General features: G+C 48.2%; 1 protein-coding gene across 3 annotated transcripts in view; it reads left to right on the plus strand.

Moving 5' to 3' along the window:
• Nucleotides 1-27,553, plus strand: part of LOC147662869 (tapasin-like) — a 102,669-nt gene that overhangs the window by 51,164 nt on the left and 23,952 nt on the right. For all 3 annotated transcript variants that reach the window (XM_086950837.1, XM_086950836.1, XM_086950838.1), the window contains exons 7-8: nt 7,045-7,134; nt 12,446-12,498. In XM_086950837.1, coding sequence (XP_086806963.1) covers nt 7,045-7,134; nt 12,446-12,498 — 143 coding nt within the window. The remainder of the gene's footprint in view (nt 1-7,044; nt 7,135-12,445; nt 12,499-27,553) is intronic.

Consider the following 27,553-nt stretch of genomic DNA (forward strand, 5'->3'; position numbering starts at 1 on the left):
CAACCACCTACAATGCATCCTGCTCAACACCCGCTCGGTCCACAGACACGCCATTGACCTCTGGAATCTACTCGACACCATCTCTCCGGACGTCGCCTTCCTGACAGAAACATGGATGAATGCCTCTTCAGCCCCAGACATCACCATTGCCATCCCGGAAGGCTCTAAGATCATTCGCAAGGACCGTACCGGCCACACAGGAGGAGGCATCGCTATCGTCCATAAGAAATCCATCCGCATCTCAACCAGCTCAGACGTCAATCTCGCCAACTCTGAACACCTTCACTTCCAGATCCACATCGACCCCAGGACCACACTCAGAGGCACCCTCCTTTACAGGCCACCAGGACCCCGCGCACAATTTAGTGAAGACATCACGGACTTCATCACTCCACACACGCTCCCCTCCGAGGACTACATCCTTCTGGGAGACCTCAACTTTCACCTTGAAAAGAAAAACGACCGCAACACCACCACCCTTTTGGACAACCTCGCAAACCTCGGACTTAAACAACTTGTCACTATCTCCACCCACATCGCAGGTCACACCTTTGACCCTATCTTCACCTCCAGCAATCATGTTTCCTTCAGCCACACCACAGCCCTCCTTTGGACTGACCACAGCTGCGTTCACTTCACCTACAACAAGCCCACATCCAACAACCACCCCCAACCCACTCTGCAAAGAAACTGGAACAAAATCACCATCGACCAGATCTCCTCATCTCTTCTTCAAAAGCCCCCCGCCCACTCCTCAAACCCAGACCAAGCAGCCACCAACCTCACCCAATGGTTATCCAACAGCGCCGACATCCTAGCACCACTGAAAAAACGACAAATCAAACTAGGCAGCAAGAAGGCCTCCTGGTTCAACGATGACCTTAAGAAATCCAAGAAACTCTGTCGCTCCCTCGAGAAGGGCTGGAAAAAAGACCCAACCACCAGCACCAAGGACGCCTTCAAAAACGCCACCCGCATACACCACCAACTAATCCGAAATGCCAAGAAAACAGCCTTCAAGGACCGTCTAGATAACAACGCCCACAACAGCAAGGAATTATTCAACATCGTCAAGGAATTTACCAACCCCTCAGCCAACTCCAACGACATCACCCCCTCTCAAGCCCTCTGCGACTCCCTAGCCTCATTCTTCCACAACAAAATTGCAGACATCCGCAACAGCTTCGACAACCAACCCGAAGACCAACCCACCCAATCCCCTGCAGGACCCCCACCCCCCCTGAACATCCTCAATGACTGGAAGCCTATCTCCACTGAGGACACCATCCGTCTGATGAACTCTATCCACTCAGGATCCCCCACAGACCCTTGCCCTCACCACATCTTTAACAAAGCAGACTCCATTATTGCACCGCACCTCCGAGACGTCATCAACTGCTCCCTCAACTCCGCAACCTTCCCGGAAAGCTGGAAACATGCCGAACTCCGCGCCCTCCTGAAGAAACCCACAGCTGACCCCACCGAACTCAAAAACTATCGCCCTATCTCACTCCTTCCTTTCCCGGCCAAAGTCATCGAGAAAGCTGTCAACAACCAGCTCGCCGCATTCCTCGAAACCAACAAATCCCTCGACTCCTCACAGTCCGGCTTCTGAGCCAAGCACAGCACCGAAACCGCCCTCATCGCAGCAACAGACGACATTCGAACTCTACTGGACAATGGAGACACAGTCGCCCTCATCCTCCTCGACCTCTCCGCAGCCTTCGACACAGTCTGCCATAGCACCCTTCTACAACGCCTCAAAAACATCGGAATCCAAGGAAAAGCACTGGAATGGATCACCTCGTTCCTCTCCGGAAGAACCCAGAGAGTCCGCCTTCCACCATTCAAGTCAGAGGCTACTGAAGTCATCTGCGGCGTACCTCAAGGGTCCTCACTCAGTCCCACCCTCTTCAACGTCTACATGAGCCCCCTCGCGGCCATCGCACGCCAACATAACCTCAACATCATCTCCTACGCCGACGACACTCAACTGATCTTATCACTCACCAGAGACCCTAACACGGCCAAAACCAACCTACACGAAGGAATGAAAGAAGTAGCCGAATGGATGAAGCACAGCCGTCTGAAACTGAACTCAGACAAAACAGAAGTCCTCATCTTAGGTACCTCCCCCTCCGCCTGGGACGACTCTTGGTGGCCAGAGGCCCTTGGAAAAGCACCCATCCCGACGGACCACGCACGGAACCTGGGCGTCATCCTGGATTCCTCACTCTCGATGAACAGACAAGTCAACGCCGTTTCTTCATCTTGCTTCAACATTCTTCGCATGCTCAAAAAAACATTTCGCTGGATCCCTACCGAAACTAGAAAAACAGTCACCCACGCTCTGGTCACGAGCCGACTGGACTACGGAAACACCCTCTACGCCGGCACCACCGCAAAACTCCAGAAAAAACTACAACGCATCCAGAACGCCTCAGCCAGGCTCATATTAGACATCCCGCGTAAAGAACACATCTCTGATCACCTGAAAAACCTCCACTGGCTCCCCGTCAATAAGAGGATCACTTTCCGGCTCCTAACCCACGCACACAAAGCACTCTACGAAATTGGACCCGAATGCCTCAACACACGACTATCCTTCTACACCCCCTCCCGCCAGCTACGATCCTCCAACCAAGCCCTTGCCACTGTACCTCGCATCAACAAAACCACCATGGGAGGTAGATCCTTCTCCTACCTAGCAGCTAAAACTTGGAACTCACTTCCCACTCACCTCCGCCTTACTCAGAACCACCTAGCATTCAGAAAGCAACTCAAAACGTGGATATTCGACAAGTAACTCCCCACCCTTCTTCAAGCTCCTTGAGACCCTCTGGGTATGTAGCGCGCTATACAAATCTTTTGACTTGACTTGACTTGACTATCGTACTCGTTCCATCCTATCATACTCTCTCACCACAGCACACGGTACTAGACCTCTGGGTCACGAACAGGAGATGTATCGTACTCGTTCCATCCTATCAGACACTCTCACCACAGCATGCGGTGCTAGACCTCTGGGTCACGAGCAGGAGATGTATCGTACTCGTTCTCTCCCATCAAACAGAATCTCACCATAGCATGCGGCCTCTGGGTCACTGTCAGGAGATGCAACTCACTCATTCCATCCCATCAGACAGAATCTCACCAAAACATGCGTAACTGGACCTCAGGGTCACAAGCAGGAGATGTATCGTACTCGTTCCATCCTATCAGACACTCTCACCACAGCATGCTGTACTAGACCGCTGGGTCACGTGCAGGAGTTGTATCGTACTCGTTCCCTCCCTTCAGACGGAATCTCACAACAGCGCATGGTACTAGACCTTTGGGTCATGAGCAGGAGATGTAATGTACTCGTTCCATCCTATCAGACACTATCACCACAGCACGCGATGCTAGACCTCTAGGTCACAAGCACAAGATTCATCGTACTTGTTCCATCCTATCAGACACTCTCACCACAGCACCCGGTGCGAGACCTCTGGGTCACGAACAGGAGATGTATCGTACTCGTTCCATCCTATCAGACACTCTCACCACAGCATGCGGTGCCAGACCTCTGGGTCACGAGCAGGAAATGTATCGTACTCGTTCCATCCTATCATACTCTCTCACCACAGCACACGGTACTAGACCTCTGGGTCACGAGCAGGAGATGTATCGTACTCGTTCGCTCCCGTCAGACGGAATCTCACCACAGCACGTGGTACTAGACCTCTGGGTTACGAGCAGGAGATGTATCGTACTTTTTCCCTCCTGTCAGACGGAATCTCACCACAGCACGCGGTACTAGACCTCTGGGTCACGAGCAGGAGATGTATCGTACTCGTTCCATCCTATCAGACACTCTCACCACAGCACGCTGTGCTGGACCTCTGGGTCACGAGCAGGAGATGTATCGTACTCGTTCCATCCTATCAGACACTCTCACCACAGCACGCGGTGCCGACCTCTGGGTCATGAGCAGGAGATGTATCATACTCGTTCCATCCTATCAGACACTCTCACCACAGCACGCGGTGCTGGACCTCTGGTTTATGAGCAGGAGATGTATCGTACTCGTTCCCTCCCGTCAGATGGAATCTCACCACAGCATGCGGTACTAGACCTCTGGGTCACGAGCAGGAGATATATCGTACTCGTTCCATCCTATCAGACACTCTCACCACAGCACGCGGTACTAGACCTCTGAGTCACGAGCAGGAGATATATCGTACTCGTTCCCTCCCGCTGTTCACTAACTAAATATACATGCCTTAAGTCATGCAGATGACGGGGAACATCCTTTACAACGCGGTAATGACACAGCAGTGCCATTACAACGCGGGTTTCACAACGCAAGTCGTTACCACGACTTGCGCTGGAGGGCGCTCTAGGCTTAGGAATCGTAGATTTACTATTTCAGCAACTTCCCTACTGTACGTTGGCTTGTTGTGGAATAGTAAATCTTACTATTCTTAAGTCCAGCGCCCTACAGCGCAAGTTGTGGTAACGACTTGCGTTGTAAAACCTGCGTTGTGATGGTCTGCGGTGTTTTATACCGCGTTGTACCGTCATACATCCCAGATGACAGACTAGAGAGCCCACCATGAGCTCTGAGATACAACACTGTTTGCCAATCGCAGATGCTTGCCTTGAGTTATGCGGATGACACAAGAGGCAGCCCACCATGAACTCTGAGATACATCACAGTTCCTGCGGCATCCACAGACGTATCATAAACTTGCTGTTTGATGGAGACCATGTTTCTTCTCCCACATGGACGAGGCACTGAGACAGCAAAGGCAATAGAACATAGAGAGTCTTTCATGTGCAGATCGAGACGGTGTAAACTGTATTTCAGGCACCAGCATCATCATCATTGGACGCCGTATCATCAGCAGTAGAGTGCATCCTGGCCGCAGTCGTGACATGGGCAAGGCCAGTCCTGTCGAGGCAGAGTTCAGGGTAGGAGCCAAAGCCCCAGTGGCTCAGCCCTCGCCTTCCACTGAGAGCACATTTTCTTCCTCCAGTGGAAGGACGTCTGAGAACTTTCCTGCCCATCGTGAAGGCGGCACCTCTGTTCCAAGAGCTCTGTAGGTTCTGTACCAGTGATACTTTGTGGAACTTCCAGAAAGTCATAAAATCACAGACCAAAGCAAACTATAATCATGCAGGGTCACAACTTTCTGTTGCAATCACTGCTGTCTGAGATGTTCTGCTGCATTATCAGGGCCATTAAAAATAACGGGGTGACCCTGTGTCCCTCAGAACCTGGGTATTTACGATAAGAATAACAAGTCGGGTGAAAAGAAACACTTTAATCTGTGTACTCTATATATAAAAAGATATCACAATATATTTCGCCACAAATGCAAAGATTTTTGTCCTGTCTTTAGTTTTTCCCATGAATACAAGACCCAATAATGATTTCAAAGTAGGAATTAAATTATTATTGCTAGAAGACAATTCCTGTTATAGCTCAGACGACGCACTGAATTTCAAGTAATCGACCGTCTTGGCGGCACTTTACCTGACCTGACACAACTCCAACCGGCTTGTGGAAGTCAAGTGTTTTGAGCCACGCATTAAGACTCCAACCGGCTGGTGGAGCTCTTCTTTTCCTACAGATTAAGACCAGGTGTTCGTTTGACCAAAGCCTTCATTTACCATTGGATCTAAGTTACCCCATGAATGACTGCATGGTTTTGCTTCTTGAATTCCAGTGAATTTCCCATTGTGATCGCACTTCACTTTTTGGAGTTTCTGCTCTTGTGGCTGTCTGCTCCGTCTCTTTACTGTCCTGAGGAAGACCTGGCCTTGACGCGTTACAATCTGTGCTTTGTCTAGGGTCGAAACGTCGAGGTTATTACTACGCTTGTCCATATGGTCTCCTTTACCCTTTTTTCAAATCATTATTGGGTCTTGTATTCATGTGAAAAACTAAGGACAGGACAAAAATCTTGAATCAAACTTCACCTCTGTGTGTCATGTATATAGTGCACCATTGATTTCACTTGTCACTTTGTCACTCATTTCTCACTATATTCACAATTGTATCACTCTATTTGAATTGTGTTTATGACAGCCATATCTACTTTATTTGGTAAATGACTAAAATATCAAACAAATACATTTTCAACTGGTATGTTTCTATCCTTAAGGTTCTATTGCCTTGTTTGTGATTTCTTTACATTTGTACATAGATCAAAGTGATTGTTTTCAACCGACAGAACCAATTTGTTATTCTTAGCATAATCAGGGCCAACATGTGTATTCAGTTTATTTCCTTATCCCCCAAAAAATATAGTACCCTCCGATCAATGTTGGATTTTCATAGTTTGATTCGATACATGCAGGCATTGAGGTTCAAGAGGTCCACCTTTCATGGCATCACCCCACTAACAGAACTGGGTAACGTCTCTTTCTTCATGCTCTACCTTGATGGGGACTCTCGCTGCCGGACGCACAACAAGCACGGCTGGTACCTCTGGTTCGCGGTCGGTGGTGAACTTCACCAACTCATTGTTTTTCTTTTTGGAGTAAAATGAGCACCAAGATTTCTTGGTGGAGACATATCTGTGGTGAAGGGCCCTACTCGTACAACCCGAGTGATTGCCAGTGGTTAGACTTATTGCAAACATTCCACTTGATATAAATATCATGTCCTAAAAATCATTTACAAAACTATTGCCCCATTTGGTGTGGATTTGTCAATATTTACTCCAATGGAGCAATGGTTTAGTGCATGATACTCATGACATATTCTTTTTATCAGAGGAGATTTAGCTCACAGTATTGGTGCCATGCCCACCATCATGAGTCACATGGACTCCGCCTATGGGGCGGTCCAAAAGACATATACGCCATTGCTTTTCCAATCCCAGCCACTAGGTGTCGCGGTGACACACAGCCTGTGAATCTGGAATTGCCTGAAGCTTTGACGCGATTGTAACTTTTTCTGTATTAGTGCATCTGGGTACAGGTGTGAGGTCGCTCGAGGCTGACTGCGGCCCTTGACCTCATGCCGCTTCGTCTTTTGTTTGTTCGCTCTAGGGGAGTCTGGACCCTCTATGGAAGATGCTATCGGACTCTTCATCACTGCCTTCATCCTCTGTGGGCTTCTGACCTTCATCGGCACGAAGGGTAAGAATTCACATGCATGTACCCCTCTCCATGTGCGACCCCCCCAAATCCCTTCTCCGTATGTGATTCTAAGTCCCATTGGCATGCGGCCCTCCAGCCCACCGGACCCCTCCCTGTGTCCCCGCTGCCCCCAGCCCACCTCCAAGTGTGACTTACCTTCTTTGATGAGTCCTCGCCATGTATTCCCCCTACCTCGCTCTTACATCGAACCCCCAGACCTTTCCTGCCTCCCCTCAGCACGACCCTCCTCCACCAGGGCCATATTCCCCTCCGCCCCCCTAACCCCATCTGCCCTCTTTACCCTTCTGCCCTGTACTCCTATCTCCCTTCATAATCCCTTCTGCCCTTCTACTACTATTTACTTCATGTCCTATCTGCACTGTACTCCTATCTGCACTGTACTCCTATCTGCACTGTACTCCTATCTGCACTGTACTCCTATCTGCACTGTACTCCTATCTGCTCTGTACTCCTATCTGCACTGTACTCCTATCTGCTCTGTACTCCTATCTGCTCTGTACTCCTATCTGTACTGTACTCCTATCTGCTCTGTACTCCTATCTGCTCTGTACTCCTATCTGCTCTGTACTCCTATCTGCACTGTACTCCTATCTGCACTGTACTCCTATCTGCTCTGTACTCCTATCTGCACTGTACTCCTATCTGCACTGTACTCCTATCTGCACTGTACTCCTATCTGCACTGTACTCCTATCTGCACTGTACTCCTATCTGCTCTGTACTCCTATCTGCTCTGTACTTCTATCTGCACTGTACTCCTATCTGCACTGTACTCCTATCTGCTCTGTACTCCTATCTGCTCTGTACTCCTATCTGCTCTGTACTCCTATCTGCACTGTACTCCTATCTGCTCTGTACTCCTATCTGCACTGTACTCCTATCTGCACTGTACTCCTATCTGCTCTGTACTCCTAACTGCACTGTACTCCTATCTGCTCTGTACTCCTATCTGCACTGTACTCCTATCTGCACTGTACTCCTATCTGCACTGTACTCCTATCTGCTCTGTACTCCTATCTGCACTGTACTCCTATCTGCTCTGTACTCCTATCTGCACTGTACTCCTATCTGCTCTGTACTCCTATCTGCACTGTACTCCTATCTGCTCTGTACTCCTATCTGCCATCTACTCCCATCTGCCCTGCACTCCCATCTGTCCTGTACTTCTATCTGCCCTCAGAGCCTTCTGCCCTGTACTCCTATCTGCCTTCATAATCCCTTCTGCCCTTATACTACTATTTACTTCATGACCTATCTGCCCTGTACTCCTATCTGCTCTGTACTCCTATCTGCTCTGTACTCCCATCTGCCCTGCACTCCCATCTGTCCTGTACTCCTATCTGCCCTCAGAGCCTTCTGCCCTGTACTCCTATCTGCCCTGTACTCCTATCTGCTCTGTACTCCCATCTGCCCTGCACTCCCATCTGTCCTGTACTCCTATCTGCCCTGTACTCCTATCTGCTCTGTACTCCCATCTGCCCTGTACTCCTATCTGCCCTGTACTCCTATCTGCTCTGTACTCCCATCTGCCCTGCACTCCCATCTGTCCTGTACTCCTATCTGCCCTGTACTCCTATCTGCTCTGTACTCCCATCTGCCCTGTACTCCTATCTGCCCTGTACTCCTATCTGCTCTGTACTCCTATCTGCTCTGTACTCCCATCTGCCCTGCACTCCCATTTGTCCTGTACTCCTATCTGCCCTCAGAGCCTTCTGCCCTGTACTCCTATCTGCCCTGTACTCCTATCTGCCCTGTACTCCTATCTGCTCTGTACTCCCATCTGCCCTGCACTCCCATCTGTCCTGTACTCCTATCTGCTCTGTACTCCCATCTGCCCTGCACTCCCATCTGTCCTGTACTCCTATCTGCCCTCAGAGCCTTCTGCCCTGTACTCCTATCTGCCCTGTACTCCTATCTGCTCTGTACTCCCATCTGCCCTGCACTCCCATCTGTTCTGTACTCCTATCTGCTCTGTACTCCCATCTGCCCTGTACTCCTATCTGCCCTGTACTCCTATCTGCTCTGTACTCCCATCTGCCCTGCACTCCCATCTGTCCTGTACTCCTATCTGCCCTGTACTCCTATCTGCTCTGTACTCCCATCTGCCCTGTACTCCTATCTGCCCTGTACTCCTATCTGCTCTGTACTCCTATCTGCTCTGTACTCCCATCTGCCCTGCACTCCCATCTGTCCTGTACTCCTATCTGCCCTCAGAGCCTTCTGCCCTGTACTCCTATCTGCTCTGTACTCCCATCTGCCCTGCACTCCCATCTGTCCTGCACTCCCATCTGCTCTGTACTCCCATCTGCCCTGCACTCCCATCTGTCCTGTACTCCTATCTGCCCTGTACTCCTATCTGCTCTGTATTCCCATCTGCCCTGTACTCCTATCTGCTCTGTACTCCCATCTGCCCTGCACTCCCATCTGTCCTGTACTCCTATCTGCCCTCAGAGCCTTCTGCCCTGTACTCCTATCTGCCCTGTACTCCTATCTGCCCTGTACTCCTATCTGCTCTGTACTCCTATCTGCCCTGTACTCCTATCTGCTCTGTACTCCCATCTGCCCTGCACTCCCATCTGTCCTGTACTCCTATCTGCCCTGTACTCCTATCTGCTCTGTACTCCCATCTGCCCTGTACTCCTATCTGCCCTGTACTCCTATCTGCTCTGTACTCCTATCTGCTCTGTACTCCCATCTGCCCTGCACTCCCATCTGTCCTGTACTCCTATCTGCCCTCAGAGCCTTCTGCCCTGTACTCCTATCTGCCCTGTACTCCTATCTGCCCTGTACTCCTATCTGCTCTGTACTCCCATCTGCCCTGCACTCCCATCTGTCCTGTACTCCTATCTGCTCTGTACTCCCATCTGCCCTGCACTCCCATCTGTCCTGTACTCCTATCTGCCCTCAGAGCCTTCTGCCCTGTACTCCTATCTGCCCTGTACTCCGATCTGCCCTGTACTCCTATCTGCTCTGTACTCCCATCTGCCCTGCACTCCCATCTGTCCTGTACTCCTATCTGCCCTCAGAGCCTTCTGCCCTGTACTCCTATCTGCCCTGTACTCCTATCTGCCCTGTACTCCTATCTGCTCTGTACTCCCATCTGCCCTGCACTCCCATCTGTCCTGTACTCCTATCTGCTCTGTACTCCCATCTGCCCTGCACTCCCATCTGTCCTGTACTCCTATCTGCCCTGTACTCCTATCTGCCCTGTACTCCTATCTGCCCTGTACTCCTATCTGCTCTGTACTCCCATCTGCCCTGCACTCCCATCTGTCCTGTACTCCTATCTGCTCTGTACTCCTATCTGCTCTGTACTCCCATCTGCCCTGCACTCCCATCTGTCCTGTACTCCTATCTGCCCTCAGAGCCTTCTGCCCTGTACTCATATCTGCCCTGTACTCCTATCTGCCCTGTACTCCTATCTGCTCTGTACTCCCATCTGCCCTGCACTCCCATCTGTCCTGTACTCCTATCTGCCCTCAGAGCCTTCTGCCCTGTACTCCCATCTGCCCTGTACTCCTATCTGCCCTGTACTCCTATCTGCTCTGTACTCCCATCTGCCCTGCACTCCCATCTGTCCTGTACTCCTATCTGCTCTGTACTCCCATCTGCCCTGCACTCCCATCTGTCCTGTACTCCTATCTGCCCTCAGAGCCTTCTGCCCTGTACTCCTATCTGCCCTGTACTCCTATCTGCCCTGTACATCTATCTGCTCTGTACTCCCATCTGCCCTGCACTCCCATCTGTCCTGTACTCCTATCTGCCCTGTACTCCTATCTGCTCTGTACTCCCATCTGCCCTGTACTCCTATCTGCCCTGTACTCCTATCTGCTCTGTACTCCCATCTGCCCTGCACTCCCATTTGTCCTGTACTCCTATCTGCCCTGTACTCCTATCTGCCCTGTACTCCTATCTGCTCTGTACTCCCATCTGCCCTGTACTCCTATCTGCCCTGTACTCCTATCTGCTCTGTACTCCTATCTGCTCTGTACTCCCATCTGCCCTGCACTCCCATCTGTCCTGTACTCCTATCTGCCCTCAGAGCCTTCTGCCCTGTACTCCTATCTGCCCTGTACTCCTATCTGCCCTGTACTCCTATCTGCTCTGTACTCCCATCTGCCCTGCACTCCCATCTGTCCTGTACTCCTATCTGCTCTGTACTCCCATCTGCCCTGCACTCCCATCTGTCCTGTACTCCTATCTGCCCTGTACTCCTATCTGCTCTGTACTCCCATCTGCCCTGTACTCCTATCTGCCCTGTACTCCTATCTGCTCTGTACTCCTATCTGCTCTGTACTCCCATCTGCCCTGCACTCCCATCTGTCCTGTACTCCTATCTGCCCTCAGAGCCTTCTGCCCTGTACTCCTATCTGCCCTGTACTCCTATCTGCCCTGTACTCCTATCTGCTCTGTACTCCCATCTGCCCTGCACTCCCATCTGTCCTGTACTCCTATCTGCTCTGTACTCCCATCTGCCCTGCACTCCCATCTGCCCTGTACTCCCATCTGCCCTGCACTCCCATCTGTCCTGTACTTCTATCTGCCCTCAGAGCCTTCTGCCCTGTACTCCTATCTGCCCTGCACTCCCATCTGTCCTGTACTCCTATCTGCTCTGTACTCCCATCTGCCCTGCACTCCCATCTGTCCTGTACTCCTATCTGCTCTGTACTCCCATCTGCCCTGCACTCCCATCTGCCATGCACTCCCATCTGCCCTGCACTCCCATCTGTCCTGTACTTCTATCTGCCCTCAGAGCCTTCTGCCCTGTACTCCTATCTGCCATGTACTCCCATCTGCCATGCACTCCCATCTGCCATGCACTCCCATCTGCCCTGCACTCCCATCTGTCCTGTACTTCTATCTGCCCTCAGAGCCTTCTGCCCTGTACTCCTATCTGCCATGTACTCCCATCTGCCATGCACTCCCATCTGCCATGCACTCCCATCTGCCCTGCACTCCCATCTGTCCTGTACTTCTATCTGCCCTCAGAGCCTTCTGCCCTGTACTCCTATCTGCCCTCAGGGCCCATCAGCTCCTACACTCTGACTGCTCTGGTTCCCTTGGTAGCCTGTATGCCCTCCGCTGCCCCCACCCTGTCTTCGCACCGCAGGCCTGCCCTCATGTCCCTGGTATCCTTTGTACCCCTGGCTCCCCTTATCCACCTGAGCCCCCTCCAACCCCAGCTCCCCTCACACGCCTCTCTGTCTTGCAGTCTCTCTTTGGCTCCCTTATCCACCTGAGCCCCCTCCAGTCCAGCTCCCCTCACATGCCTCTCTCTCTCTCTCTTGCAGTCTCATCTTGGCTGGCCCCACCTGCAGGAGACTCACAATCAGTGAAGCAGAAGGTAGGTGCTACTTCACTTTCTATGAGCATCTCTGGCTTCTTCAGACACTTTCCTTCCCAGTAGGGAAGGCAGAGGGGGTGTTATTCTCCCAGTATACACACTTCTTTCAGGCCTCGTGCTCCTGCTTCAAAATGTAAACTCGTAGCATGTGTTGACCATAGATACATATGCTTCGCATACTCCTGCCGTCTAGAGTTGGGCTCCGACGTTGCGAGTTGTTTTTGTTCGAAAAGTCTTTCGAGTCACGAGGTATAGAGACTCGTCCTGTTGTCTGTGTTGCACGTGATCATCAGCTCCTTGTTAAATTGTTTGTTTTTCTCCGTCTTCGGACGTCTTCTTCGGGTGCCAGGACTGAAGCTTTGATACTGTTTCACCGACCCTTAGGTGACTAATTTACATCACAACAACAAATAATATCTGGGGGTCAAAAAGAGAGAGTCAGTAAGTCTAGCAGGAAGGACCACTATACCAAAAGCATGCAAAACAGTACCAGTGAGAAATAATAGTTAGTGAACGGTCAAGTCAAGACTCAAGAGTACATGGAGAAAAATGTATTGTTCCCATCAGAAGCCACACTGTACCGCCCTTGTTGTCATCATTTGGGATCTCCTTACCCAGGAGACAAGACGGCCGGTAAATGATTACCGTGACCGAGATGTGATGTGAGGGCAGAACAGAAGGGTATGATCGTGGCTAATGAAAAAAGCAGTGTATGGTGATTGGAGTGGAAAAGTGAAGGGTAATTATAAAATTAGGTGAATTGGGTGGAAAAAAGAAATTTTATTAATATCCCCCAACCCCTAAGATTAAAAGGCAGGTGTGGGTGCAGGTTTTAAATAATAACCGCACGTAATGGTGGTCGACATGTTTCTGCATTTCACAAGAAAAGATTTTCTAATGCATTCCTCAGGACCTAAAAAGGTACACTACTGCTTTGTGAATATAAATAAAATGAATAATAAAGATATCACCTGGACATCCAGGCGTACTCAACCGTATACTGTCAGTGCATAATGGTAAGGGATCCAACATGTAAAACAAACAGACAAACAAACGGAGAAACAAATAGGACACTTAATGTTATACACATTGTTTCTGTTTGTAATCATAATGGCATTGCAATATGTTCATTCATACTAGGACATCATCTCAAGTATACACTCACCCTTATATGTAGGTTGAGAGACTTCACCCCACCTGGCTGCAGCGCAGGTAAAAGGAACACCGCTCTGGGGATAATCATATTGTATTTGCAGAGCGGTTAGTTATGTGACACTAGACAAAACAAGGTAAAAATAGAGTGTACTTCGAGACTAGAGGTAATCTAGACCTCTTATAAAATCAGGTGGTGACCAGGCTAGGCGTGACCGCCGTAATCTATCACAGTCAGTGGGGATGACCACCCAGCGTTGGTAGCTTTTGAGTCTATCGCATTATGTATAAGGGCGAGATGAGGTACTCACTGAGCGCTTAACACTGGCGTAAGAATGAGTCGCTCTAATGATTTGCCTAACACTCGTTAATCGTGGGCTTATTAACACAGAGATCTGGTATGCATGGAAAACGCTCCGTGTGAACATTATTTAAAAGCGCACAAGCAATACGAAGTCAATGCGATACTTGCAACGCTTTCTATCTTTGAGAGCGGAGTGGCCTCTAGCGGCGTGTGTTGCTCCGTATCTGCTCAGGGAAAGAACAAACGCCACGCGCATTGAGAAAGCGGTTCGCGCAGCGTTCACTCACCTCTCCGTCGGTGTCTCCGGGCAGTCTTCAGTACTGCTCGGGGGGGCGCCGATCGCGGAGTGAGGTAATGTTTTGTATGGTTGTGATTCTTCAGACATCACGTGACAAAAGCAGTCACGTGATGTTTGGAATTATGGGAGATGTAGTTCGCTACCCATTTCAGCCTCCAATCGATGGAAAAATGCTTTAAAGCTGCACAGCAGTGTGTGTATATGTACATTGATTAAAACACACTCCGTGGTAATTAAGATCACAACTTCCACGGCATTAGTATCAAAGTGTATGCATACCGTAGCGTGGGTGTTAGATGGCTTTCTGACAAGTATTAGTGGACGGTGCATAGTGACATTATACAGGGCACCATTCAGAGGGACATTATACAGGGCACCATTCAGAGGGACATCCAGGGTATAGGCTCATTGAGGCCCTCCTTGTCGCTGTTAAGGCGGTATACCCATTTTTGTTCAATCTTGAACAAAAAACGGCTGACATCCGCACATGAATCAGGGATGTGCGGTTGCTCAAGGACTGTCCAGTAAAACTCTTCAGGACCATGACCCTTCTCCAGAAAGTGTGCGGTGAGTCGGGTAGCTTGTTTTCGGCACCGCACTGTGCTTTTATGTTCTTGGATACGTGTCCGTATCTTTCTGGTTGTCATGCCGACGTACTGTAATTGGCATGGACATTTGATCAAGTAAATCAAGTTACTACTGTTGCAATTCGTAAACTTGTTTTGTATCCATGGGCGGTTGGTGCCGATATCGATCTCAGTGGACTTGTTGGTCTGGGGACAGACAGTGCAACTCCCGCATGGATGGTGTCCCACCACGGGTGGTAGGTCCCATAGGGTACCCACTTGCCTCACCTCCTTACTGCGTGGGCGTGTGTGGACCAGTTGATCTTTTAAATTTGGTCCTCTCTTGTAGGCAAACATGGGCTGGGGGATGTCGTCACCTCCGGTTTTGTGGATAGACCAGTGTTTCCTTATGATTTTTTGCAACTGGTTTGATCGGCTGTTGAAGGTGTTGACGAAAGCAATACGGTCCGTTTTCTCCTTTGGAGGGTGGACTTCAAGTAGGGCCTCCCTGTTGTTATTTGAGGCCCTCTTTTTTGACCGGCGGATGATTTTCTTGGGGTATTGTTTCTCCTTCAGTTGAGCCTCCAGATTTCTGGAGTGCACCTCAAAGGATTCCTTTTTGGAGCAGTTCCTCTGTACCCTGAGAAACTGACCGAAAGGTAGGTTGTCTCTCAGGGCGCGCGGATGGCAGCTGTCGTATCGCAAAAGTGCGTTCTTGGCCATGGGTTTGCGATATAGCTCCGATTCAATGCCGGTGGGTGTTGCGTTCAACTTCAGGTCAAGGAAAGCCAGAGATGTTCTGCTGTGCTCAATAGTGAACTTAAGATATGCGTTCTTGCCGTTCAACCAGCCGTGAAATGACATGAGATTTTCTTCCGTGCCACGCCACACCACCAGGATGTCATCAATATAGCGTTTCCATATATATATTGATGATAGATATGGATTGGTGGTTGCTAGGACATTTTGTTGTTCAAAATGGTGCACGTACAAGTTCGCCAGGCTCGGCGTGAAAACACTGCCCATGCTGGTTCCGGACGTTTGCAGGTAGAATGTGTCCTCAAAACGGAAGTAGTTTTCCTTCATAGCAATTTCTGCTAGATGCATGATGAAGGGTATTGGAGTAATGGATTGATGGTTGTTCTGCTCCAGAAGTGTACCCACTACTTCTAAGGTCTCAGTTTGGGGGATCGATGTGTAAAGGGACTCTACATCGAACGATACTAGGATGTCAGTTTCGATGTTCTATTGTATCGTTGGAAGGAGTCTTAGGACATCTTTAGTGTCTTGGAGAAAGGTAGGCATTGCTTTAACCATTGGGTTAAGAAAGTGGTCGACAAAGGTCGAGAGGGGTTCTAATACCGACCCAATGCCTGAAATAATAGGCCTACCGGGTGGTGGCCTTAGTGGTTTATGCACCTTAGGGAGGCAGTAGAAGTATGGAATCGTAGGGTGTTTGGTTACCAGATACTGTCCTTCCTGTGATGTTATCCATCCCTCACTCGTGGCTTCCTCTACCAAGGTGCTTATTCTGGTTTGTAGCCCTTCTGTTGGATCCGATCTCAATGGTAGGTAGGATTTGCGGTCACTTAGTTGCCGGAGGCATTCGTTTCTATACACCTCGGTATCTAGAATAACGGTGGCTCCGCCTTTGTCGGCCGGCTTGATGGTGATTTTGTCGTTGGAGGTTAGTGAGCGCAAGGCTTGCTGTTCATCCTTGGAAAGATTCATGAAGGGCTTGACCTCTCTTCTGTACAGGTTTGTGACGTCGTTCTCCACAGCTGCTTCAAAGGTCAGAACTTTGGGTGGTAAGGTGGCACTTGGTGGATTGAACGAGGAGGGTCTTTTCAAACCAGTGTTGTTGTCTTTGGTGATGGTTTCCAAATTGGTCGATTTTGTGAAAAAATAGTGCAACCTTATTTTCCTAAACAGCTGGGATAGTTCGATTTGAGCCAGAAAAGGATCACCTTTCTGGGTGGCTACAAATCCCAAGCCTTTGTTTAAGAGGCGTTCTTCATTGGTAGAGAGTGTGTGTGAGCTGAGGTTGATCACGATGCCGTCTGGTTGCTTGTTCCCGCAGCGTCTTGGGGGACTTTCTTCCCGCTGCGTAGATCCATCCTCGATTGTTGCGGGGTATTCGTGTCCGTGTTCCAATGAACTTGTTGTGGCACTACTCCTTGTCTCCTCCTGCCTCTCCCTCGTCTCTGGCCAAAACCTAAAAAAGGAAATGACCCCGGGCCTTGTTGCATCTGTGGTGGGCAGAAGGTCGGGCCCATTTGCGGAGGGTAGTTTGGTCCCATCATCCAAGGGTTAATAGGCCACCATGGTTGGAAATTTCCAAAGTTCTGCGGTTGGTTTCTCCAATTCCTCCTGTTACCACGACCTCTAGGGGCTTGGTTAGACGATCCGGTTTGTGATGTGTCTGAGTCACTAGAGGTCCCATCTGAACTGGAGGTGCCATATGTGGAGCCACCCTTTTGGCCACTGCGACTGAATGTAGGTGCTGTATAATTGTCGCTACTATATGGGTACACTTTTTCCATTGAAAATCTCGCTAAGTCCTTTTTGAACTTCTCTAATTTCGTGGATAAGATAGATTCCTTGAAATCTTTATTACTCTTATCCGTATCATCCTGTCCCTTTTTAAATTGTCCACTTTTTAAAGTGGTTTTAATCTGGCCCTCAAGAACCTGAATTTCAATCAGGATGGTATCCGCAATTCTTTTCGCGGTTTTGATGATCAGGACCAGCCAATCCCTCGTACATCTCCAAGCTATCATGGCCCAATCCTTGAGAAATTCCTTGTCGTCAAGGAAAAGGCGTGGTGCATTGTTGACGATGAGGCCTGTGGGAGCACAGTTGCCTCGAAGGTATTGTGCCATGATCATACCATGGACGGAAGTTCTGGAGTGGGACTTCTTTAGGATTAGGACTTTATTCCAACTATCATCATTGTTTGTTGCTTGAGGTGGAACAGGGACATTATCTAAAAGGCTAGGATTTTCGTCTAAGATGTTTTGTACTTCAGCGCTTTCAAAAGCCAAACCCCAGTTGGTAGCCATCGTTTGAAATGACAGGTGAGGCGGCCAAACCACAGAGCGAAATTCTCGAAGTATACTCTATTACATTGGTGACCAGAGTGGTCAACCAGTATTAAAAAGACCCACAGCCGTTAGCTGTACTAGTAACACGTTCAACAAAAAATTAGGGAGGGTCTAAGGGCAGGTTTACCGACCAACCAGATATAAGCCCCGGACTCAATATACAACAACAAATAATATCTGGGGGTCAAAAAGAGAGAGTCAGTAAGTCTAGCAGGAAGGACCACTATACCAAAAGCATGCAAAACAGTACCAGTGAGAAATAATAGTTAGTGAACGGTCAAGTCAAGACTCAAGAGTACATGGAGAAAAATGTATTGTTCCCATCAGAAGCCACACTGTACAGCCCTTGTTGTCATCATTTGGGATCTCCTTACCCAGGAGACAAGACAGCCGGTAAATGATTACCGTGACCGAGATGTGATGTGAGGGCAGAACAGAAGGGTATGATAGTGGCTAATGAAAAAAGCAGTGTATGGTGATTGGAGTGGAAAAGTGAAGGGTAATTATAAAATTAGGTGAATTGGGTGGAAAAAAGAAATTTTATTAATATCCCCAACCCCTAAGATTAAAAGGCAGGTGTGGGTGCAGGTTTTAAATAATAACCGCACGTAATGGTGGTCGACATGTTTCTGCATTTCACAAGAAAAGATTTTCTAATGCATTCCTCAGGACCTAAAAAGGTACACTACTGCTTTGTGAATATAAATAAAATGAATAATAAAGATATCACCTGGACATCCAGGCGTACTCAACCGTATACTGTCAGTGCATAATGGTAAGGGATCCAACATGTAAAACAAACAGACAAACAAACGGAGAAACAAATAGGACACTTAATGTTATACACATTGTTTCTGTTTGTAATCATAATGGCATTGCAATATGTTCATTCATACTAGGACATCATCTCAAGTATACACTCACCCTTATATGTAGGTTGAGAGGCTTCACCCCACCTGGCTGCAGCGCAGGTAAAAGGAGCACCGCTCTGGGGATAATCATATTGTATTTGCAGAGCGGTTAGTTATGTGACACTAGACAAAACAAGGTAAAAATAGAGTGTACTTCGAGACTAGAGGTAATCTAGACCTCTTATAAAATCAGGTGGTGACCAGGCTAGGCGTGACCGCCGTAATCTATCACAGTCAGTGGGGATGACCACCCAGCGTTGGTAGCTTTTGAGTCTATCGCATTATGTATAAGGGCGAGATGAGGTACTCACTGAGCGCTTAACACTGGCGTAAGAATGAGTCGCTCTAATGATTTGCCTAACACTCGTTAATCGTGGGCTTATTAACACAGAGATCTGGTATGCATGGAAAACGCTCCGTGTGAACATTATTTAAAAGCGCACAAGCAATACGAAGTCAATGCGATACTTGCAACGCTTTCTATCTTTGAGAGCGGAGTGGCCTCTAGCGGCGTGTGTTGCTCCGTATCTGCTCAGGGAAAGAACAAACGCCACGCGCATTGAGAAAGCGGTTCGCGCAGCGTTCACTCACCTCTCCGTCGGTGTCTCCGGGCAGTCTTCAGTACTGCTCAGGGGGGCGCCGATCGCGGAGTGAGGTAATGTTTTGTATGGTTGTGATTCTTTGATCTAGTATCGTTCGATGTAGAGTCCCTTTACACATCGATCCCCCAAACTGAGACCTTAGAAGTAGTGGGTACACTTCTGGAGCAGAACAACCATCAATCCATTACTCCAATACCCTTCATCATGCATCTAGCAGAAATTGCTATGAAGGAAAACTACTTCCGTTTTGAGGACACATTCTACCTGCAAACGTCCGGAACCAGCATGGGCAGTGTTTTCGCGCCGAGCCTGGCGAACTTGTACGTGCACCATTTTGAACAACAAAATGTCCTAGCAACCTCATCTCGCCCTTATACATAATGCGATAGACTCAAAAGCTACCAACGCTGGGTGGTCATCCCCACTGACTGTGATAGATTACGGCGGTCACGCCTAGCCTGGTCACCACCTGATTTTATAAGAGGTCTAGATTACCTCTAGTCTCGAAGTACACTCTATTTTTACCTTGTTTTGTCTAGTGTCACATAACTAACCGCTCTGCAAATACAATATGATTATCCCCAGAGCGGTGCTCCTTTTACCTGCGCTGCAGCCAGGTGGGGTGAAGCCTCTCAACCTACATATAAGGGTGAGTGTATACTTGAGATGATGTCCTAGTATGAATGAACATATTGCAATGCCATTATGATTACAAACAGAAACAATGTGTATAACATTAAGTGTCCTATTTGTTTCTCCGTTTGTTTGTCTGTTTGTTTTACATGTTGGATCCCTTACCATTATGCACTGACAGTATACGGTTGAGTACGCCTGGATGTCCAGGTGATATCTTTATTATTCATTTTATTTATATTCACAAAGCAGTAGTGTACCTTTTTAGGTCCTGAGGAATGCATTAGAAAATCTTTTCTTGTGAAATGCAGAAACATGTCGACCACCATTACGTGCGGTTATTATTTAAAACCTGCACCCACACCTGCCTTTTAATCTTAGGGGTTGGGGGAGATTAATAAAATTTCTTTTTTCCACCCAATTCACCTAATTTTATAATTACCCTTCACTTTTCCACTCCAATCACCATACACTGCTTTTTTCATTAGCCACGATCATACCCTTCTGTTCTGCCCTCACATCACATCTCGGTCACGGTAATCATTTACCGGCCGTCTTGTCTCCTGGGTAAGGAGATCCCAAATGATGACAACAAGGGCGGTACAGTGTGGCTTCTGATGGGAACAATACATTTTTCTCCATGTACTCTTGAGTCTTGACTTGACCGTTCACTAACTATTATTTCTCACTGGTACTGTTTTGCATGCTTTTGGTATAGTGGTCCTTCCTGCTAGACTTACTGACTCTCTCTTTTTGACCCCCAGATATTATTTGTTGTTGTATATTGAGTCCGGGGCTTATATCTGGTTGGTCGGTAAACCTGCCCTTAGACCCTCCCTAATTTTTTGTTGAACGTGACTAATTTACATCACCCGTCAAAGGAGACGTGCAAGATACCCAGCAGTTTACTGCTTTCTTTGGCTTTCTGCCTGTCTGGCCTCCGGCCCGGCTCAACTTATAGGATTCTCCATCGACTTCCTTCGCTCGACGCATGCGGAGTGATGGAAAAGATGCCTTTCAGCCACTGCAAGTACTCCAGGCAAGATCATCACCCCGACCGCAACTTCTGCCTATCTCCGGAACATGACGAGACATCGTGGGAAGCCTGCCTGGCCTTTCGGTCAAAAAAGACTCTTCAACAATGACGTGAGAGGTGACGGGCCCACACCACGATTCAGGCACATTGAGCGGAAGACGCCCCTGATATTTTTGAGGACCAACAAGTGCAACTGGAAGAACGTGACACCGACGGAAAAACAGAGACCTAAGGTGCTCCTATGGATGTCCCCATTCTTCTCACCAGCAGCGGAGATGGGTCCGACTCTGACCAGGACACAAAAGAGGCCCGACATGTCGCTTTACAAGGTCGCATGAGTACTGTGGTGAAAGCCTCGCGAACACAAACAAAAGAGTAAGCACAGGCTCATGGAGCCCCACTGTCCTCGGGCCATGGAGGTGTCCCTGCCATCGAGCCTTGGATCAAACAACATAACGTGCATCGCCACTTGCTGCTTTGGAACTTATTTTCACAGTTTAAACGCCAGGTTATTCATCTTCAGAAAATGCGAATATTACTAAACTGTTACCCAAGGTATTTATCTACCTTTCGGGTTCCCTTGTGTTTTTGAAAATATGGAGGTGTCTGGCACATGGTAAAGGTGCAGACAGTCGTCCCTCCATCCAAACAAGCCTTAAAAGTAACTTAGAAGACTAAGGCCCCAACCCTTTCCAAGTCGAAGCCAGTCTTGGAACTGGCATCCAAAAAAACATTCATTGATGCCGAAGAAGTCTTCAGAGCCGAACACTGGGCCAGAGAAAACCAGGGCATCTTCAAATTTGAGGATGCTGTCGGCGCCGAAAATACCCTTGGCTCCGAAAACACCATCAGACACCATGTTACCATTGGTGCCAAAGAACCCGTTGGCATCTGAAACGTCCTCCACATCCAAGACTTTATCAGCACCCAAGCCAATCTTGGCTCCAAAATTACTGCAAGCCCACACTGACCCTATAAACATTCTATTTTAGCCAGGGTACAAGAACTGCAGGGTACAAGAACTGCATGATGCCAAGCAAAGAACTCTGGCCATAAACCCAGATGCAAGCAAGGTGGTAACCAAATCACCTCTACCACCTACAGATACACTACCAAAATGCAAGAAAACTTTCGAGGAGGAGATTATGGGACCTCAACTGCAAAAGCCTTCACGTACAAAACACAGGGATAGGTAATCCGGTCCCAAGCATTTCCAACCGGCACCTCCTACCTCCAGTTCTACCTACACCTACTCTTTTGGAAATGCCTTCCACTCCTCCACCTTTACCAACCTCACCGCAATGCTCCCTTCATATTAATCCACAGGGGTAGCCCACTACTTCCTCTCTAGGGGAACGCAACAGAGGGGAAAACATAGACCCCTAATACACTATGCATTTACCAGATCCACATGGTGACCCTGACTCACTTCATGAACCCTGCGATTGCTTTAATGTCAACCCACAAGGGGACACATATCTCGATCTATACCCCTCCAAACCTTCCCCACCTAAGAACACCACCACAAATTATGAGATACCGCGCCGGGCAGCAGAATACCATAAAGTTCCTAAACATACGCTGGAAGATGTAGCTGATTTCCTTGTAGACACACTATCAAAAATACAACAAACCATCCAACTCTTGCCCGTGTTAAAGGGCATGCTCGGACCCCCAACCGAGATATTTAAGCAATCTGCCAAAACAAGGGTGTTAACGCCTAGGGTTGATCAAAATATAAATCCTCAACACATGTGAAAGGACTTATCCCTCCTGAATCTCTTGTAGCACACGCAGCAAGAAAGCGAGCCAACTCTCAAGGGACGGGCGATGCTCCTTCTACAGACAAGGAGAGCAAGAAATTTGACACTGCAGTTAACCTAGTTGCAGTGCAGGTGGCAAACCACCTTAGAATTGCCAACTCAGAAGGCCTCCTCTCAAGGTACAATAGAGCACATTGGGATGAAATGCAGGAATTTTTACAACACCTTTCTGAATAATATAAACAAAGAGGTACAGAACTCGTAGAAGAGGAGAATCATCTCTAATGCAACTATCGAGTGTGCTCTAGACGCTACTGATGCTAGTGCTAGGGAAGTCAGCATTAGTATCATCGCCAGACGACGTTCCTGACTGAGGGTGTCCGGGTTTAACCCTGATGCCCAGTAATATCTCTTCAATGTACCTTTTGATGGAGAACACGTCGTTGGTCCACAAGTGGATGAAATGCTAGAAAAACATTAAAAGGACACCGACGTTGTCAAAGCCAAGGGAGCCCCACAAACATACCACAACAGAGGGTCCTTTAGGAGGGGTCAGTGTAGAGAGTCATCCAAGGCACCCACCTCAACGGGCACAGGTACCTTTCCGAAGCAGCAAAGCCCCTATCAATCCCAGTTTACGAGAGTGTCATACCACCGACCACACAACTGAGGCAATACTGTCAGGGGTCGCAGTAGTGGATGCATTACCAAGGGAAACACTTCCACTTAGCAGTGACTCTGTCTGCCTCCCCACCCCCACATTTAGCACTAGTGGGGGGGACGGCTACAGGGCTTTCACACAGACTGGGAACAAATCACCACTGATCAGAGGGTCCTGTCAAAAATAACCGATGGATATTGTCTAGAACTCACTGCGTCTCCTCCCAATATCCCACCTCGGTCACAAGCAACGTCAAAGGAACACTTAACACTTCTACAAGAGGAAGTTCAAGCTCTGCTTCAAAAGGGAACCATAGAGACGGTCCCAAAACAATACCAGAGACACCTGGTGTACTCTCTGTATTTCCTCATTCCAAACAAAGACAGCGCCTTAAGGCCTATATTAGACCTTGGGCCCCTCAACAAGTACATCTTGTTGGAGCACTTCCATATGGTTACACTTCAAGAAGTCACCCTACGGCTGAAGCAAGGAGACTTCATGACAGGCGTAGACCTCAAAGACGCCTATTGTCACATAGCAGTTCACCCAGCCCATCGCCGCTACCTCCGTTTTCAAGTAAGTGGCCAACATCAGTTCAAAGTGTTGCCATTCGGGATACCTAATGCACCAAGGGTGTTCACGATATGTCTAGCAGTGGTACCCGCTCATCTCAAAAGGGGGGCACACGTGTTCCCATATCCAGATGATTGGCTGATCAAGAGCGCAAGCAAAAACCTTCTGCAAGATTCTCCGAAAGTAATCAATCTTCTGCACAGCCTGGGCTGCATGCTCAATGTTACAAAGTCTCGCCTACAACCCTTGCAGACACAGCCGTTCGTCTCGCCTACAACCCTTGCAGACACAGCCGTTCGTCTCGCCTACAACCCTTGCAGACACAGCCGTTCGTCTCGCCTACAACCCTTGCAGACACAGCCGTTCGTCTCGCCTACAACCCTTACAGACACAGCCGTTCCTCCGCGCAACCCTAAACTCAATCTTAGCAAAATCTTATCCCAGTCCCCCCAAGAGGACAAAAGATCCCGCTTGCATTGCCCTTTTTTCAGCCACATTGTCACATCGAAATGAGCGACCTTATTGTTATGATGGCCTCGTGCATCTCCATAGCGCCACACGCACAACTGCACGTGCGCCCCCTACCACAGTGTCTACAGTCACAATGACCTCAAACGGAGTGACACCGTCAGGATCTAGTGTTGCTAGGGCCGGCGACCCATCACCGCCTGCTGTGGTGAAACAATCTGTTGCAGCGACGGCCCTTCAAAGCTCCTGTTCCACAAGTAACCATAACAACAGGCGCATCCTTACATGGTAGAGGGGCGCACATGTAACATCTCACAGTGCCGGGTCAATGGTCCCCAGTGCGAAGGTATCTACACATCAATCACCTAGTGCTACACAAGATTCAATGAGCTCTCAAGGCTTTTCAACAACATCCTCACCACAGAGTGGTTCTAGTCTGCACCGAGAACATGACCGCTGTGTATTACATACAAAAACAGGGAGGCGCACACTGCATACAGGTGTCTCGTACAGACCAGCACATGTGGCATTGGGCCGTACATCACAATATCCACCTACTAGCAGAATACCTAACAGGGGTGGACAACTACTTCGTAGATATGCTTAGCAGAATGCAACAACAGGTACATGAGTGGGAAATCGATACAACACTGTTCCTCTCATACTTCCAACGGAGGGGAACCACAGAAGTAGAGATCTTTCCCACACAAGAGAACGCCTACAGATTTCCCCACTCTCGGTCCAAGGGCAATGCCGTATGGATCAACTGGATAGGAAACTAAACAATTGCCAATACTGTTATCCTAAATTCTGGTCAGTGATATTTTCTTATGCTTTTCCTCTTGTCTCACTCATTCCTTATCTGGTTCAGAAGCTCAGACGAATATCCCTCACACTAATTCGAATAGCCCCAATGCAGGCTCAACGAGCTGAGCTGTACCACACAAAGGAATGCCAATCTGGCCACACCTGTTAACTCAGGAGCAGGGCGGAGTGAGACAGCCGTACATCCAGCAGCTCAATCAAGTGATTTGGCTCCTGAAGTCTTAGAATTTGGATACCTAAAACCTCCACAAGAATGTATGACCATTCTAAAACAAGCCCGTAGCCCCAACCATACGGGCATGCTATGCAGTAAACTGGAAAACAGTTGTGCGCTATTGTTTAACAAAATCACATCCAGTCGCTCTTCCCTATGGTACAGGATCTTATTTGCTATCTACTCTATTTACAACAAGCAGGTATTGTATATACTTCTTTTCGGTTACACTTAGCAGTGCTGGCAGTGTACAGGCAAAACGGACAACACATGTCCATTAAAATTGCAGTCATCAAAGATATTGTGAAGGACCTAAAAAGAGTTATTCCGCCCTCTATTCCAGTCTGGAATCTCAAATAGTTACAGCAGACATATGGATCCAACCATCGAACCTCTACATTCATGTGATCGACAGTTGAAAGGTAGGCCTTCTTAGTAGCTATAACATCCTTTAGACAGACCAGTGAACTTCAAGCACTCACTTTGGAGGAACCTTTTTTCCAAGTCCTTCCTGACAAATTGGTACTAAGAACAAACTCCAAATTACTCCCAAAAGTGGTTTCTTTTCATTTAAATAAGACCATAGAGCTCACAATTTTCTTTCCAAAACGAGACTCGGTAGCAGACAGAGCTCTACATATACTCGATGTTAAAGGAGCTGTAATGTATTACATTTATATATTTTTATTTATAGCATTTATTGAGCGCACGGTTACCCATGGGTATCCTGGCGCTATGTGAGATCTTTCAAAGGGTCCAACCGGTGTCATGCTACTTAGTAAACTATTCTGTAAACAGCCACGTTTTTAAAGCCTTTCGAAAGGTAAGGAGTCTCGGTATAGCTCTAAGCCTATGGGGAACCTTGTTCCATGCTTTGGCTGCATTTGCCACAAAGCTTTTTCCACCCCAAGTGGCCTTTCTAACAAATGGCACATACAACAGTTTAGCATCAGATGAACGTAGTACTCTACTTGGCGTGTACCAATAAAGTTTTTTTTTTTAAATAGGCCGACCCTACTCCATAAAGAGCCTTATGGACCAGACACATCGCCTTGAACATAGTACGCTTCCTGAGTGGCAGACAGTGTAGTCTTCGAATCTCTTCCGCTATTGGAGCATATTTAGGAATGCCCAGCTACAGTCTAGCAGCTGCGTTCTGTAGGAGTTGCAACTTCTGCAATGAACCTTCCTGAATATTGAAGTACAAACTGTTACAGTAATCCAGCCTCGACATAGTGAGAGCTGTGATCACTGTTTTACGACATTCGATCCGCAGCAAAGGCAGAATTTTCTTGCAGGACCTAAGGGCGAAAAACGTGGCAGAAGCCACTGAATTAACCTGGTCTTTGAAATTAAGCTTCTGATCTATCCACACCCCAAGATTTTTAACCTTCCTCTTGGGTGCGGGAAGAGGACCCAGGGTGTCTGGCCACCATTCTGGAGTCCAGAAATTGGGATGATTCCCAAAACATACCACCTCCGTCTTACTGGAGTTTAACTTAAGGCAGTTTTGGGCCATACATGTCACCACTGCATTCATACAATCTTTAAAACAGACTGCCATACTTTTTAATTTAGCTGGAAGAAGAGACACCACTATTTGGGTATCATCTGCATAACTGGTCAGACTAAACCCAAAGGACTGAATAAGGGGTGCGAGGGAGGACACATAAATATTAAATAGTGTCGGACTCAGTGAGGACCCCTGAGGGACCCCACATGGTAATGAAAAGGTTTAGATACAAATTCCCCCAATGCCACCTGCTGACTCCGGTTAGACAAAAATGATCTTAAGAGTCTCCAAGCCGAGCCCTGTACCCCGATCTTCTGCAGCCGGTCCATCAACAAAACGTGATGGACCGTATCGGAAGCTGCAGAGAGATCTAACCGGATCAGGGCCGCCTTACCACCAAGATCTAGAATAGTCCTTATCTCTTCTGTAGAT

Source organism: Lissotriton vulgaris, unplaced genomic scaffold, assembly GCF_964263255.1.
Source record: "Lissotriton vulgaris unplaced genomic scaffold, aLisVul1.2 SCAFFOLD_1959, whole genome shotgun sequence".
Lineage (NCBI taxonomy): Eukaryota > Metazoa > Chordata > Amphibia > Caudata > Salamandridae > Lissotriton > Lissotriton vulgaris.